Raw genomic sequence first — 15,405 nt, forward strand, 5'->3', positions numbered from 1 at the left:
GGTAGATAATGCTGACACTGTCCCCTGACACTTCTCTCTAGGGTCTTGCTGGCCCTGCAGGACCTCAGGGTCCTTCTGGCTTGAAGGTAAGCGGAGGCATGGGGGTATGTGGATGGAGGGGGCTCCTTTGAGCCTTGCCCATGCCCAGAGTACGGTCCATGGATGTCTTCGGGTGTCATTGCCGGTGGTAGGCCTGAGTGCCCGGCGCTCCTTGGTGGGCTCTGCTCATGCGGTTTCTGGGTTCCTTGCAGGGGGAGCCTGGAGAGACAGGACCCCCAGGACGGGTGAGTGGCCTGGCTCACAGGTGAGGCCACAGGGGCCGGGCCGGGGTGGTACTTCCCTGAACTTGCTCTTCCCCCAGGGCCTGCCTGGGCCCACTGGACCTGTGGGACTTCCTGGCCCCCCCGGCCCTTCGGGCCTTGTGGTGAGTCACTGGCTCCTCCAGGGATGCCACGCCCCACCCCCGTGGGTCCCACGGTGCTCCTGCCCTGTATCATCTTCATATCTGTCCCCCTCAGGGTCCACAAGGGTCACCAGGTTTACCTGGGCAAGTGGTAAGTCCTGGAGGTCAGGGGCTGGGGGCCAGGGCCAGGGCATCATGGTTGGTCCTTGACCACGCTCCTCCCTCTTAGGGGGAGACAGGGAAGCCAGGAGCGCCAGGCCGCGATGGTACCAACGGGAAGGATGGAGACCGAGGGAGCCCTGGTGTGCCAGTACGTGTCCTGGGGGACTCACGGCCAGCCTGTCACAGGGCCTGTGCCCGGCCGTGTGCCAGGCATGAGGACTAGGGCAGCTAGATAAGGGTGGAGAGGTGCTGAGTCCTCACGTTCCTCTGCCACAGGGGTCTCCAGGTCTGCCCGGCCCTGTCGGACCTAAAGGAGAACCAGGACCCGTGGGGAGCCCTGGACAGGTGACCTTTGGCCCTAACCCCTCTGCCCCTCCACGCCAACTCCTCTGGCTCACCGCAAGCCCCAGATTCTGCACCCCATCTGGGATGGGGTGGGGAGGGGTGCTGGGGGTAACTCACCCAACCTCCCCCATAGGCGGCAGTTGGACCCCCCGGAGCAAAGGGAGAGAAGGTGAGTGTGCTGGAGGCCGGTGGATGGCTGAGGGCAGGGCAGGGAGCCCGCTGACCGCCTCCCTCAACAGGGAGCCCCTGGTGGCCTCGCTGGAGACGTGGTGGGCGAGCCGGTGAGTGCTGGAGACTTCCCGCCCGCAGTTTGTCCTCCCCACAACCCTTGACCCTTGGCTCTGTAACCCGTTAACTGATGCCTGTCTTGCCTCCTGACCCTGTCTACAGGGGGCCAAAGGAGACCGAGGACTGCCAGGGCCGCGGGGTGAGAAGGTGAGTGGGTTGGCCCCATGAGTGTCGGGCAGAGGAGTGCGGTTGGGCGGCCGGAGCCCCTCACTGTTGGTTCTGTGCAGGGTGAAGCTGGCCGTGCGGGGGAGCCCGGAGACCCTGGGGAAGATGTGAGTCTGGGCTCTGGGGAGGCTTGAGGTTGGCTTGAGGAGTGTGACTGTGGACGTTAGGGGACACTCAAGTGTCTGAGGCCTGGGTCTGGCGGAATGTCCCAGCATTCAGGGCCCTGCTCCTTGGAGCACACTGGGGTCACATGCACGGGCTTCCCCGCTCTGAGGGCTGGGGGCCCAGCTGGGCTTCCTGTGTATCTGCCCTTGTCCTCCTCCGTCTGGCCCACACGTGTCTGACCTCTGGGTCTCAGGACACTGCTGGGCCGTGTGGCCTCCAATTCTCCTGCCTCCCAGCCCCTTGTGAACCACGGTCATGTCTGCGCTCCTGTGAGCCGATCCTTGGTCACATGTCTGAGTCCCGCGGGCTGCGAGCCCATCTGAGCTCCCGCAGGAATATTGTTGGCCGTGTCTAAGCTCGGTGTCTGTGTTCTTGACTTCTTCAGTGCTCTTTGCTTGTTCTCTTAGGGTCAAAAAGGGGCTCCAGGACTCAAAGGTCACAAGGTACGTTGACCCCAAAGGGTCCTGCCCCAGCAGGTCATGGTCTCGAGACATGCTGAGCCCTGACTCCTCTTTCCTTCAAAGGGTGAGCCAGGAGTTGGGGTCCAAGGCCCCCCTGGGCCAACTGGTCCTTCAGGCATGAAGGTGAGTCCAGGCCAGTCACCAGCTCTGGGGACAGCAGGGGAGGCCACCTCGGCCTGGGAGGAAGAGGGGATTCTGAGGCCAGTCCTGGGAAGGGCCCACTCTTAACTTTGCTGTCTCTCTTTCAGGGAGACCTGGGTCCTCCGGGTGCCCCCGGTGCCCCCGGTGTCGTTGGGTTCCCTGGTCAGACAGGCCCTCGAGGAGAGACGGGCCAGCCAGGTCCTGGCGGAGAGCGGGTGAGGGCTGGGGGCAGCACGTGGGGACCTGAGGATTGCAAAGTCTCTATATCTGATGGCGGGCAAGGAGAAGGGGTCCCAGGCCTCTTTCTGTCTTGAGGAGAGGAGGGGAGGCTTTCCGGTCACTCCCTGCCACTCTTGTCCTATACTCCTGTAGGGTCTGGCGGGCACCCCAGGGAGAGAAGGCGCACCAGGGCCCTTGGGGCCACCTGGACCACCAGGGGCTGCGGTGAGTACAAGTCCCCAGAGGACTCATGGTGGGACAGACCCCTCTGCAGGGCTGCAGCACCCTCACTGCCCTCTGACTCGCAGGGAGCACCCGGGGCCCCTGGACTCAAAGGAGACAAGGTAGGCGGGGTGCTGCTGGGCCCCTCCTGTGCCCCGATACCCTCTGTCCCCGCGGAGTCCCCTTCCTGATCCTGGTGTCCTGCCCATCTCCAGGGAGACCATGGAGCAGGGCCGCCTGGGCCCCGAGGCGAGCGTGGGGAGCCAGGCACGCGGGTAAGCGCCCAGCACGCTCCGCCTCACAGCGCCAGCCTCACACCCTGAGCTCTTACCCTGAGTTAATGCGCCTGTGTCACTGTTTAGGGTGAAGATGGCCACCCCGGCCAGGAGGGACCCCGAGGACTCACGGTGGGTTCCTTTGAGGACTGTGCCGGCGATGGGTCTGACGGCACCGCCGCCCCCGGTTCTCCTTGCCGTCTCTGCCCCGTTCTCTTTGTCCCTCTCCCTCTCCCCTGTCCCCGAGCTGCCCGCTCAGCATCCCGCTACTTCCCATCGCTCACAGCCATCTTCTCTCACACAGGGGCCCCCGGGGGGCCGGGGGGACCGAGGGGAGAAGGTAAGAGTGCGGCTCAGCGGGGGTCTGTAGTTCAGGCCGAGGGGCCCCAGCTCGGGTGAGGCTCATGCTCTTCCACCCACCAGGGCGACGCTGGAGCCGCAGGGCTGAAGGGAGACAAGGTGAGTGTGGGCTGGGGGCGGGCAGGGCTGGACGCTCCCGATGCCTCTGACTGCCCTGCCTCCTCAGGGGGACTCCACCGTGATCATGGGCCTGCCGGGGCCACGGGGTGCCAAGGGGGACATGGTGAGTGGGTCTGGGTCTCCCGTGGGGCTGGCCCAGGGGATCGGGAGCTCAAGCTCCCAAAAGGTGAGGGGCGTCTCTAAGGCTTTGTCCCTGACTTCTGACCCCTGGCCCAGGGTGAACGAGGGCCTCGGGGCATAGATGGTGACAAAGGACCTCGGGGAGACAGTGGAGACCCTGGAGACAAGGTACCAGAAAGACAGGGTACTTCATCTGGGGCCCTGCAGGCTCCAGGGCTCCATAGGGGTCCAGTGGGGCAGGACGGGGCATTCTGGGGTTCTGTAGGCTGGGGTGACTCTACAGAGTGGCTGGGAGGCTGGGGCCTCTGGTGAGAGCGTGGCTTTATGAGGTGTCCATGGGACAGGAGGGCGCCCCTTGGGTATTAGGGCTGCTCCAGATGGGGCTAGAGGTGTAAGGGGTAGGCCTGGGGCCCCAAGGCGAGAAGTGAACCCCCTGGTTCAGCAGGGCAGCAGGGCTGGGGCTGCTGAGTCGCTGGGTCAGGTCAGAGAGGCGCTGAGCCTCTGGTCTGGTGTGATCCTGACTCCTCCTGGTCTCTCCCACAGGGCACCAAGGGAGAGCCTGGGGACAAGGGTCCAGCCGGGCCAGCAGGAGCTCGCGGACTCACGGGACCCAAGGCAAGCTGTCCCAGGCTCAGCTACACACCACACACGCCTGCCCCTGGGTGCCCCCGAGGCCCCCGAGTGTTGAGAGGGTCCAGGTTCCCTCGCCATTGGCCACATGTGTGTCCACAAAGGGCCCTGTGCAGCCTGGGGCCTGGGGCTGCAACATATAGGCCAGCCCCAGGCACAGGCATGTTGAACGGCCCCCACATTCTCTGTTCCCCACAGGGTGAGCCTGGTGCTGCAGGGTTCCCCGGAGACCTGGTAAGTGCCTCATTCACACAAGGACCCATCCCATGGTGGCCCGCCTGTGTGACCCAGTGCGGTGGGCCCCCACCTCCACAGTAACTCCTGTAATGGTGACCCCACCCACAGTGACCTTTGGCCCCTGTCATGGCCCCCAGTAGTGACTGCTTGCAGCCAGGGAGACTCCCTCTCATTCTCACTGACCCTTCTGCTTGTGTCTACCCCTTGCTGCCCCCTAGGGAGCCCCAGGAAAGGATGGAGCCCCTGGCTTCCGAGGAGAAAAAGGAGATGCTGGCTTCATGGGCCCCCGGGGCCTCAAGGTGTTTTGTTTTTCTGATCAGGAAGGCCTGACATCGGAGGGAGAGGGGGCCTGGGTTGGGTGTTGGGGCACCCAGGAATGAATCTGGGGTGCCAGCTCAGAGGCTGGAGAGTCTAAAGCCAGCGGGGAGAGTTAGTTTTAGGGTCAATGCTTACCTGCCCTTCTCCTTCAGGGTGAACGGGGCGTGAAGGGAGCCTGCGGCCTAGATGGAGAGAAGGGAGACAAGGTACGGGGCAGCGGGGCTGTGGGGGTTGCGGGGCCTGGGCCGGGGCCAACCCTTCCACCTGGTACCCACAGGGAGAAGCTGGTCTCCCAGGCCGTCCTGGGCTGGCAGGAAGAAGAGGAGAGACGGTGAGCATGGGCGCCCCAGAACGGGAAGGGGGTGGGTGGGCCAGGGCCAAGTTCACATCGTCTTTTTTTCCAGGGGGAACCTGGTGTGCCGGGCCAGTCTGGGGCTCCGGGCAAAGAGGGCCTGGTCGGTCCCAAGGTATGGGGTCTCTTGACACAGGCGTGGTGGGGGTCAGTATGGGCCGGGGAGGTCACGACAGGGTCCTGGAGCTTCAGGGCCAAGGAAGGCTGTGGCAGGTTGGGACACCGTGGGATGGTGTGGTCTGGCCTCAGGATTTCAGGATGGGCTGTGGTCACAGAGGAGAGTTGGGCTGAGAGGGTGAGATGTGGGGCGGGGCCACGTGCGTTAGGGCAGGGCTTTGCACAGGGCCGGCACCCTGGGGACCTGTGCTCGTGTCATGGACGGTCGTGGTACTGGTCGGGGGGCTCTTGGGAGTTCAGGGTGGTTCGGGATTGAGGGGGCCAGGGAGGACTGTCTCTCATGTTTCTGTTCCCAGGGTGACCGAGGCTTTGACGGACAGTCAGGACCCAAGGGTGACCAGGGTGAGAAAGGGGAGCGGGTAAGTTGCAGTCGAGGTCATGGTGACTGAGGAGGGAGCATGCTCTGGGAGGGGGTTCTGATACTGACCCTGCCTTCTTGCCCCAGGGGTCCCCAGGAATGGGGGGCTTCCCAGGCCCTCGGGGCACTGATGGCCCTAGTGGCCCACCGGGGCCGCCTGGCAGTGTTGGCCCTAAAGGCCCTGAAGGGCTTCAGGGCCAGAAGGTAAGGGCACCCAGCTCATCCCTGAACTCTGAACCTCTTTGACTTCTTTCTTTGCTGCTGGTGTTGGGATTGAACTCAGTATGGCAGGTCCCAGGTGCAGGCAAGTGCTCTGCTACCGAATGACACCCAGCCCTCCCTGCCTTCCTGCCTCTGCCCTTTGCCCTCTGCCCCTGCAGCCCTTCCCTGGTCTCTGCCCCAGCCTCTGAGGCTGTGCTCCCCAACTTGCCTATCTTCTGACACCCACCGCCTCTGACCCTGCTCACTCGAGCCTTGTGTCTGACAGGGTGAGCGAGGTCCCCCTGGAGAGAGTGTGGTTGGGGCCCCTGGGGCTCCCGGGGCTCCTGGTGAGAGAGGGGAGCAGGTAAGCAGGGCTTGTTAGGCTTGGGAATCAGAGATTGGGGGACCTCCGGTGTGCCGGAGACCTGAGGTCATAGCCTGGTCCTCTCTGTTGCTCCCAGGGGCGGCCAGGGCCGGCTGGCCCCCGCGGTGAGAAGGGAGAGGCCGCGCTGACGGTGAGTATGGGGCTGGGTGGGCTGGGCTGTGCCTCCTTCATCCGACGCCCTGAACCCCCAGCTCTGGCCCCGACTGTGCCGCCCCTCCCTGCTCCCGGTGTTACGTTGCTCCTGTGGTTCACGGGTTTCTCGTGGCCGTGTGTCCTCAGGAGGATGACATTCGGGGCTTTGTGCGTCAGGAGATGAGTCAGCACTGCGGTGAGTGGCCTGGCCTGGAGGCCCCGGGACATTCCTCACTTCACCCTAGCTGCCGGGGCAGGGGTCCAGGAGATGGGTGGCCATGGACGGCCCACAGCATGTGCTGATGGCTTTCTTAGTGGAGGGGATGCAGGCAGACGTGGTCGGCTGGAGGAGGGGGGTGTGGTCCCACTGGGCAGGGATGACCCTTGGCCGTCAGAGTGGAGCTTGGCGCCTCCCTTCTCTTTGCAGCCACCTCTGCCTGCCTATTTCTGACTATCTCCCTGTCTCTCACCCTTGTTGAGCTGTTCCCTACTTCTTGTCCCTGTTGGCTTCCTCTCTGCCCCGCTCTTCTTGCGCTGACCTCTCTTGCCACCTCCCACCCTCTCTGTCCCTCTTCTATCACTGTCTCTCCTGCGTTTGCTGTATATCTCAGCGCTGCTGTGCCTGTTTCCATCTTCACATCTTTCTCTTGTCTATTCTCCCCCTCCCCGTCCTCCTCCTCCCCAGCCTCCTCCCCCTCCTCATGTCTCTCTGTCCTTCTCTACCCCTTCCAGCTTGCCAGGGCCAGTTTATTGCGTCTGGATCACGTGAGTAGATTCTGGTAGTTCCCTGTGCCCAGGCTGTCTTCACTTGGCCCTTTCCTGCCTGCCGCCTGGTCCTGTCTGCCAGCGTGGCTCGGGTGGCTTCCCACTGACCCCAGGTGTGATTGCCTGCTCTTGCTCCAGGACCCCTCCCCAGCTACGCTGCAGATGGGGCTGGCCCCCGGCCCTACAGGCCAGTGCCTGTGCTCCGTGTCTCTCACGCAGAAGAGGAAGGTGAGGACCCTGGAGCTGCCCGAGCTGTGTGTGAGTGGGCATGCAGCGCACAGGCGTGGTTGCTCGGGGCAGCCCACCGCCTACAACATTCTCCACCCACTTGCAGATGCACCCCCTGAAGATGATGAGTTCTCGGAATACTCTGAGTATTCTGTAGAAGAGTACCAGGACCCTGAGGTTCCTTGGGATGGTGACGATGATGGTGACGGTGAGGATGAGGGCCAGGCCCAAGGGTTTGGGTGGGGCCCCTCGTGGATCTCTCTCTGATTGCTCCCACCCTGCTGACCCGACCTCCCCCTGGCCCAGACCCCTGCTCCCTGCCGCTGGATGAGGGCTCCTGTACCGCCTATACCCTGCGCTGGTATCATCGGGCTGTGCCAGGCAATATGGAAGCCTGTCACCCCTTTGTCTATGGTGGCTGCGGAGGCAATGCCAACCGATTCGGCACCCGTGAAGCCTGTGAGCGCCGCTGCCCACCCCATGTGGTCCAGAGCCAGAAAACAGGTAGGGGGCTAGCCCTGCCTCAGTGGGGAACTGGGCCCTGAGCATACCTGGGTCAGGTCCTGGGTGAGAAGTGCCCTAAGACTGGGGGACTGGGATGGACCCCCCAGATCAAAGAACTGGATACAGCTATCCCAGCTGCGGAGCCCCTGGTGGGGGTCCTCTCTGTGTTCCTCCTTTAAAGACCCAAAGCTGGGTGGTAGCACATGCCTATAATCCCAGGACATTGGTGGCTGAGACAGGGAGAGTGCAGGTTTGAGCCCAGCCTCAACAACTTATCGGGATCCTGTTTCAAAATAAATAAAAAGGGCCAGGCGTGGTGGCACATGCTTGTAATCCCCTTGCCTGGGAGGCGGAGACAGGAGGATTGCACAGGTTTGAAGCCAGCCTTGCTGGCTTAAGAGACCCTGTTTCCAAATAAAAATAAAAAAATAGGTCTGGGAGTATAGCCTGGAGGTAGAAGGGCTTCCAGGAACCCCAGTGGCACCAAATAAACAAACAAACAAACAAACATAAATAAATAAAAAGGGTGTGTGTGGGGGAGTGTATCTCAAGTGGTAGAATATTCCTGTGTTCAATCTCCAGTACCAAAAAACAAAATAAGATAAAGACAAGACCCGAGTGTGGGTCCCTCTCTCAGCCCGAGCCCCACTCCTTCCTGGCGGGTACTGTGCCGTACAGAGTGGCCTAGGTGCTGGGTAAGAAGGGCTGTGGGCTGAAGACAGTCACCATCCTGACCCCCAGGTGCTGCCCAGAACTGAGGCCCAGTTGACGCGCTGATGCCCCGGTGTCCCCTGGAGGAGCATGGGCTCAGGGGGCCCTGCTGTTCCTCCCTCGGTGCTAGACTCTGTGCACGTGAGCCTGCGTGTGCGTGTCCATTATTTCAGTGACTGGGCCTGTGGGTCAGGTTCCCCCCTGTGGACAAACCTCCATTGTAGCGCCTGCCCCCTCAGCAGATGACTCACGGGGGTGGGGGGTGGCTGTGGGCCCTGAGCGGATGTGACTGGCGTCTGATCTGCCCCTTGACCCCAGCCTGTGATGCTATGGTGCTGATTCTGGGGGGACATTAAAGCTGCTGTTTTAAAAAGGCCCTTGTTGTGACTGACTATTTGGGGGAGATGGGGGTGTAATGGGGGCAGATTTTCCCTCAGGAGGGGTCAGTATTAGCCTGCGTGGGTACAGAGTCCTGCTGCCCAGCCCTGGTCATTGTTTGTGACCCTTGGTTGCTAATGTGTCCCCAGAAAGGAGTATAGAGGGGCTAAGGCTGTGTCCCCCCGCTCCCAGGAGGGGGTGAGTCACAGGTGGGGGCTGCCTCATGCCAGGAAACATGCCCCAGCTCTCGCCTCTGGGGCCAGGGCAGATAAATGGGCCCTGAAGTGGCTGAGCCTCAGACCACAGAACAGCAGAGCCTGACCCCAGCCAGGCAGCCAGGCAGCCCCAGCTGACCCCGGACACGCTACAGTGGTAGGTCAGAGCCGGGCTCAGATGAAGGGGCCTGGGGTTGGGTCAGGGGTCTCTGGTCTTGGGTGGCTCTGGGTCTCTGCTTCTCTGCCCAAGGACCCTCACTCCTACCTCCTCCTTCCTCAGGCAGCTGCAAGCCCCTTGCTCAACCTGTCTCTCTTCTGATTTTGTCTCTGAATCTTCATTTCCAACATGCCCTGCCTCTGGGTGGTCTCCATCTCTGACTGTCATTCACCTCCCTTTCCCTTTCCTCCTTCTCTCTCCTCCTCCTCCTCCTCCTCACTTCCCCTACCTTCTGGATCTCCCCCTCTCTCTCTCCTCTCTCTCTCTCTCTCCCTCCCTCTCTCTCTCTCTCTCTCTCTCTCCCTCTCTCCCTCCCTCCCTCCCTCTCCCTCTCTCTCTCCCTCTCTCTCCCTCTCTCTTCTGTGGCTGACTCGCTTACTCTGGTTTTCCTCTGTGTCTCTATCTCTGTTTCTTGCTCTTGTTTCTGCTCTGGCTGCTGTCTCTGTTGGTGGCCCCTGTTGGCCACCCCTTCCTTCAGCCCGTTTTCTCCTTGCAGCCCGGCCACACGATGACCAGGTGGGCTCTGCTGGTGCTGACGGTCCCGATGTTGGGCAGGGTCCTGGTTGTCCTGGCAACGCCTATCCCAGCCTTCCGGCTCTTCCCGCGGAACTGTCCCCCGGTCACTCTCCGCTCTGTAGCCGCAGAGAGCCCCTCAGCTCCCACCAGGGCCCCTTCAGCTGCCTGGGGCCACCCCAGCCCTGGCCCCCGCCGCAGCCCACACATGCCCCTATCCCTAGACGTCCCCCTCGGGCTCCTACAGATTTTACTGGAGCAGGCCCGGACCAGGGCTGCCAGGGAGCGGGCTGCTGCCAATGCTCGCACCCTGGCCCGTGTTGGCCGCCGCTAGCCCAAGCGAGGGATCATGATGATGGGGCGACCCTGGATGGCCAGACCTGGAGGAGAGCAGCAGAGCTGGAAGGGACCACACCTGTGTGGAGCCAGGAAGCCACCATCTTGGGTCACTGCCGCATGGAGACTTAGCACGTCTGAGTGGCCCGCAGGTCTGTGTCTGGATCACCTGGACGTGGCTGTGTGCCCCAGGCTCACGGCATGTCGACACAGCGTGGACTCTCCCATGCAAGGTCACGGTCCCATGGAGTCTTGTCCTGGACTCTGTCACCTGGTTGCCGTCACGTTCAGGAGCCTCAACACAGGAGCCCAGCGTGGCACGGGAGCCGCTCCATCTCAGGCCCACGGGTGGCCGGCTCGTAGGCTGGTGTGCTGGCTCAGGGTCACAGTGGGCTCTGTGTGTCACAAAGCAGTCCCTGTCCCAGCTGGATGGAGCTTCTGAGTATCTCAGGCACAGATGGAGTCTCTGCATGGCATCTCCCCTTGTGGGTGGGTATGCACATGTGGCCGCGTCTCTGTGTGCTGCCCGCTGCACGCCTCTGACAGCTGGGAGTGTGTGAGCAGGGGGCAAATGAGGGGGCTGGGAGGAGTGGGTGCTCATCCCCAAAGCTGCATGAAGGTCCCAGCCCACAGCCGGGCACTGTGCTACCCGCTGCCCATACTCCCAGCCCAGTACCAGGCTCAGGCTGCTGGGGTTCCGCCCAAGTCTCCTGTCTCGCTGAACTGTCCCAAGCAGAAGCGTTTGCCCTCCTGGGCCTCAGTTCCCTCATCTGTAAAGCATAGTGATGCCACCCAGCTTCTAGGGAGCCTGGAATGATACAGTATACATGAAAGCTGTGGCTGCAGGAGGTGCTCAATAAACATCAGGTAATTGAAGGACAATGGGCCAGAGCCGCCCGTCATGTGCGTCCACACAGAGACACTCCGGGCTGAGTCACACCAGGCCTCTGTCCCTCTCCACCCTCATCCCTTCCTTCGTTTTGGTCGCTTGGTTTGCAAGGAGTAGGTTTGGCCTGTTTTGCACCCCCGTCCACTGCTGGCTGGAGCCGGCTTGCTTCCTGGGTGTGTGGACGGCAGGCGCTCCCGGCAGGGTAGATACCCCAGCTGGAGGCCAGCACAGCGTGCCGCCCTGGCGGGAGAGTGGCAGGCAGGCAGTACCAGCAGAGTGTGGCCGCCCCCTGGACAAGCCGCCAACCTCCCTAGTAAGCAGCCTGGGGGCGGGTGGCTGGGAAGGCGGGGCTGCTCCCAGAGTCTGTCCGGGCGGGGCTGCCCTGCTCTTCCCCGGCCGCAGGGGGCGGTGGCCCTGGCCAGTTCCGAGGCAGGATGGACAGAAGCACTCTAGGAGGTAGAGCTCCTACCAACCCGGAGCTGGGCAGCAGCGGACAGGGTAGGCACGGGGCAGTGTGGGCTGGGAGGGACTGGGAAAGGACCTGGGGTGCTGGGAGGGTGGTGCTGGAGGTGTGAGTGTCTCTGTGGGATAGGGTGTCCTGAGGGCATCAGTCTGTCAGTGGCCTGGAGGAGGGGAACACTTGCCTTGCAGGGGAGGGGGGCTGGGCCAAGGGAGAACTATAAATAGTGTCTTCCTTCAGCCCAGGGGGAGGGACAGCCAGCTGAGCGGCCGGGCCCTCCCACTCTGCCCCTTGCTGGCCTCCAAGAAGGCCTGTTTCTCTGGGTCCCTCCTGAGGGGTCGCCCAGCTGCGGGAGGCTCCGAGGTTCATCTGGGAAGTTTTTCTTATGATGTGGCCTTAGCCCTTAAGCCGGCATTTCTGTGGCACCTACTATGTGCTCTGTGCAGGTCCTGAGCTTCTCGAAGTGTCTACCACATACCCTGTCTTGCTCACAGGCCTCTCAGCCCTTTCTCTGAGCTTTGGCTGGTCCTCTGAGCACCTACTGTGTGCTCTGTGCAGGTCCTGAGCTTCTCGAAGTGTCTACCACATACCCTGTCTTGCTCACAGGCCTCTCAGCCCTTTCTCTGAGCTTTGGCTGGTCCTCTGAGCACCTACTGTGTGCTCTGTGCAGGTCCTGAGCTTCTCGAAGTGTCTACCACATACCCTGTCTTGCTCACAGGCCTCTCAGCCCTTTCTCTGAGCTTTGGCTGGTCCTCTGAGCACCTACTGTGTGCTCTGCACCAGGCCGCAGCCAGGAAGCCCAGATCAGGGTCCACAGGCTGCTCCTCACATGTCTATACCGCCCGATAGGAATCTCACTCTGTGAGCTCTGGCCCAGTAATCTATGGGGACACGCCTTCCTAGAAGTGGCCAGAGGAAGCCGGGGTTCCTAGGAACTGCCCCCACCCAGGGACAGCAGCACCAGGTGGGGGAGTAAAGAGGAAGGGAGGCGGAGGGCCTCTGCAGCCTGCCGGGCTCTGTGCGCACTCCAGGTGCAGGGCTTGTTTGTATTTGTACGTGTGTGTGTGTACACATATGTGCAACACTTGTGTGCACTGGCGTTTGGGTCTGTGTGACGTGCACTGAGTCCCGCCCCCCGCCCCTGATCTTTAAGCTGTGAATGGTGGCAAATTGGGTGGATCTGTTGGGCAGCAGACACGGGGAGCGGGAAGAGTTTGAGGATTGAGGGTTGAGAATTTTGGCTATGCCCCAGCCTTTAGCCTGTGATGGAGGTCCAGGGGCCAGCATGGAGGACACCCTGGGAGCCAGCCTGGGTTATAGGCAGAGGATCAGCCAGACATGTTCGTGCCGGAGCACACACTGCTATCCCAGCATACTTCTCGTGCCTGGAACAGGATTGCAGGCACACCTGGGGATGCCCCAAGGAAGGGACAGTCATGAGGACCAGTTATTCCACTGGGCACCCACTGACGTGGGGGGAGCAGAAAGTGGGAGGGCGTTTCAGTGGGAGAGACCGACAAAAGCTGGGAGAGGAGCTGGGGCGGCCACATCACACAAGGTGCGGGAAGGGAAGCTTTGAAGGCTGCAGTTGATCTGAGCCCTGCCTGCACTGTGGACCAGCTCTGTGATCTTAGGCCCTTCTCTCCATCCAGAGCCCCAGATTCCAAACTAAGAAATGAGGCTATAGGGACATGGAGGCCGTCCTCCCCCAGGCTCCTGCTGTTGACCTACAGCCTCCTAGTTGAGTACATGGACTTGGGAGGGTGTGTCTGGGTCAGACCAGGTTCAGCTGGGAAAGAGTGGGAGGTACCGGGCTGGGACGTTTCCTGGGAACCGGCCTCAGACTGCCTGGGTGTGGAGACTGCCTGGCCCCTGGCCCTGCCCTGTTGGTCCTGGACTCCTGGCTCTTGACTTAACATCCAGGTGGGTTGGGGAGGAGGCAATGGGCAGGCTTGCTGCAGTGCTGGGTGCTGCGGACTAGAGGAGGTAGTTTCCACGGTGCTGGGGTTGGCGGGTGTGGACATGTGGTTTCTTTTTTTTTTTCTTTTTTTTTTTTTTTTTGCAGGTCTGGGGATGGAACCCAGGGGCATTTGACCTCCAAGCTACACCCCTGCCCTATTTTTTTATTCTTTCTTTTTTCTTTTTTCTTTTGGTGGTACTGGGGTTCCTGGAAGCCCTTCTACCTCCGGGCTACACTCCCAGACGTATTTTTACATTTTTATTTGGAAACAGGGTCTCCTAAGCCAGTGCGCGCGGCTGGCTTCGAACCTGCGCGATCCTCCTATCTCTGCCTCGCAAGCGCGGGGATTACAAGCATGCACCACCACGCCCGGCCTTTATTCTTTATTTTGAAACCGGGTCTCACTGAATTGCAGAGGACCTCACTAGGTAGCTGAGGCTGTCCACAAACCGCGATCCTCCAGGTCTCAGTCTCCCCGAATGCTGGGATTACAAGCATGCACCACCACGCCCGGCTTACATGTGGTTTCTGAAGCCAAGACAACCCTAGGATGGCCCTTGCAGTGGCCAGGAGAGAGATGGACATGTTGGCCGAGTCAGGAACAGAGTGGCTGTGGAGGAGGCAGGGCCTGGAGGGAAGTGGGGGTGGATGGACACTGCGGCAGTGGAGAACGAGGAAGGAGGAAACAGACCCTGCCTGGGGCAGGACATTCCCCAGGGACGGCAGCCAGAGCTGGTTTCGGGGAGGGTCCAGGTAGACTTCCAGCATCTGGACTTTCTGGACGTGCATTTCCTGTCGGGCGGGCGAGACCCTTGTGCCAGTTATCTTAAGGGTCCCTGCCAGGCTCTGGAGAGTTGGGTCTGACTTGGAGGACTGGCTCGAGGCAGGAGTAAGACTGGAAAGGGAATGGGAGTGAGCGCTGCAGATACTGCACATGAGATCAGGCTTGTTTTCCGTGGTGGGAGCTCCTAGCTTGGCCCACTTTGTGCAGAGAGAACCCCATGCAGGGTTCCTACTAGTGAGGTGCTGGGAGACACCGGTAGAGGGCAGTGTGATCCAGGTTCCAGCCAAGTTGTTAAGGGATGGGGCCCAAAGCTCTCTAAATTTGGAGAGTCAAGCCAGACGTGGTGGCCCACGCTTGTAATCCCAGCATTTGTGAGGCTGAGACAGGAGGATCACGGTTCACAGACAGCCTCAGCTACTTAGTGAGCCCCTTGGCAACTCAGTGAGACCCTGTTTCAAAATAAAGAATAGAAATAGGGCAGGGGGTGTAGCTTGAAGGTCGAATGCCCCTGGGTCCCATCCTTGCTACCAAAACAAAAACAAACAAACAAACAAAAAACTAAATTTGGAGAGGCACCGCTGGCAGACTGCGACTGGAGCTTGTTGGGGCCGGGGTCTGGTAGGGTGGAGGGCAGACAGGAGCCCTGGCAGAGGGTGGTGTTTCCTGAACTTATGGATCTTTCCTTTGCCCCTTGTTCCAAAAAAAGTTCAAAGATGGAGATAAACAATGTAATGAATGAGCCACTAAAAGGTTTAGGAAGGGATTTCTTAGAGATTGATTGACACTTTTTTTTTCAGTGCTGAGGATGGAACCCAGGGGCATTCTACCTCCGAGCTACACTCCCAGCCCTATTTGTTATTCTTTCTTTATTTTTTGTGGTACTGGGGATGGAACCCTTCTACCTCTTGGCTACACTCCCAGACCTATTTTATATTTTATTTGGAAACAGGGTCTCAAGCCAGCGAGGCTGACTTTGAACCTGAGCCATCCTCCTGTTTCTGCCTCCCAAGCGCAGGGATTACAAGCGTGCACTACCACACCCAGCTTGTTATTCTTTATTTTGAAACAGGATCTCACTAAGTTGTAGAAAGCCTCACTACTGTGATCCTCCTGTCTCATCCTCCCAAATGCTGGGGTTACAAACATGTGCCACCAAGCCAGGCCGACACATTTGATTTGTATCAGTCTTATAAAATTGTGTGTGGTGAC

At 60.7% G+C, this 15,405-nt stretch overlaps 2 protein-coding genes across 2 annotated transcripts in view; both read left to right on the forward strand.

Moving 5' to 3' along the window:
- COL7A1 (collagen type VII alpha 1 chain) overlaps window positions 1-8,733 on the forward strand; it is a gene marked incomplete at both ends in the record, with an annotated part of 29,542 nt that extends 20,809 nt beyond the window's left edge. Inside the window, 37 exon segments of the mRNA XM_080696664.1 lie at window positions 42-86; window positions 252-284; window positions 362-424; window positions 519-554; window positions 633-713; window positions 842-910; window positions 1,044-1,079; window positions 1,150-1,191; window positions 1,301-1,345; window positions 1,426-1,470; window positions 1,936-1,971; window positions 2,053-2,112; window positions 2,238-2,345; window positions 2,503-2,574; window positions 2,658-2,693; window positions 2,787-2,846; window positions 2,934-2,978; window positions 3,151-3,186; window positions 3,270-3,305; window positions 3,373-3,429; window positions 3,543-3,614; window positions 3,990-4,061; window positions 4,275-4,310; window positions 4,532-4,612; window positions 4,784-4,837; window positions 4,909-4,962; window positions 5,036-5,098; window positions 5,457-5,519; window positions 5,606-5,722; window positions 6,006-6,083; window positions 6,181-6,234; window positions 6,384-6,432; window positions 6,969-7,001; window positions 7,140-7,229; window positions 7,336-7,431; window positions 7,536-7,733; window positions 8,669-8,733. Of these exon segments, the coding sequence (XP_080552790.1) occupies window positions 42-86; window positions 252-284; window positions 362-424; window positions 519-554; window positions 633-713; window positions 842-910; window positions 1,044-1,079; window positions 1,150-1,191; window positions 1,301-1,345; window positions 1,426-1,470; window positions 1,936-1,971; window positions 2,053-2,112; window positions 2,238-2,345; window positions 2,503-2,574; window positions 2,658-2,693; window positions 2,787-2,846; window positions 2,934-2,978; window positions 3,151-3,186; window positions 3,270-3,305; window positions 3,373-3,429; window positions 3,543-3,614; window positions 3,990-4,061; window positions 4,275-4,310; window positions 4,532-4,612; window positions 4,784-4,837; window positions 4,909-4,962; window positions 5,036-5,098; window positions 5,457-5,519; window positions 5,606-5,722; window positions 6,006-6,083; window positions 6,181-6,234; window positions 6,384-6,432; window positions 6,969-7,001; window positions 7,140-7,229; window positions 7,336-7,431; window positions 7,536-7,733; window positions 8,669-8,733 (2,316 nt within the window).
- A 1,029-nt stretch (window positions 8,734-9,762) lies between these two features.
- Window positions 9,763-10,101, forward strand: UCN2 (urocortin 2; the record flags this gene model as incomplete). The annotated part of the gene is made up of 1 exon (XM_080696422.1): window positions 9,763-10,101. The coding sequence occupies one exon, from the start codon at window positions 9,763-9,765 to the stop codon at window positions 10,099-10,101; it is 339 nt and encodes a 112-aa protein (XP_080552548.1).
- Between the last annotated feature and the right edge of the window lie 5,304 nt (window positions 10,102-15,405).

The sequence above is a fragment of the Muscardinus avellanarius genome (genome assembly GCF_963383645.1).
Source record: "Muscardinus avellanarius genome assembly, chromosome: 5".
NCBI classification, from domain to species: Eukaryota; Metazoa; Chordata; class Mammalia; order Rodentia; family Gliridae; genus Muscardinus; species Muscardinus avellanarius.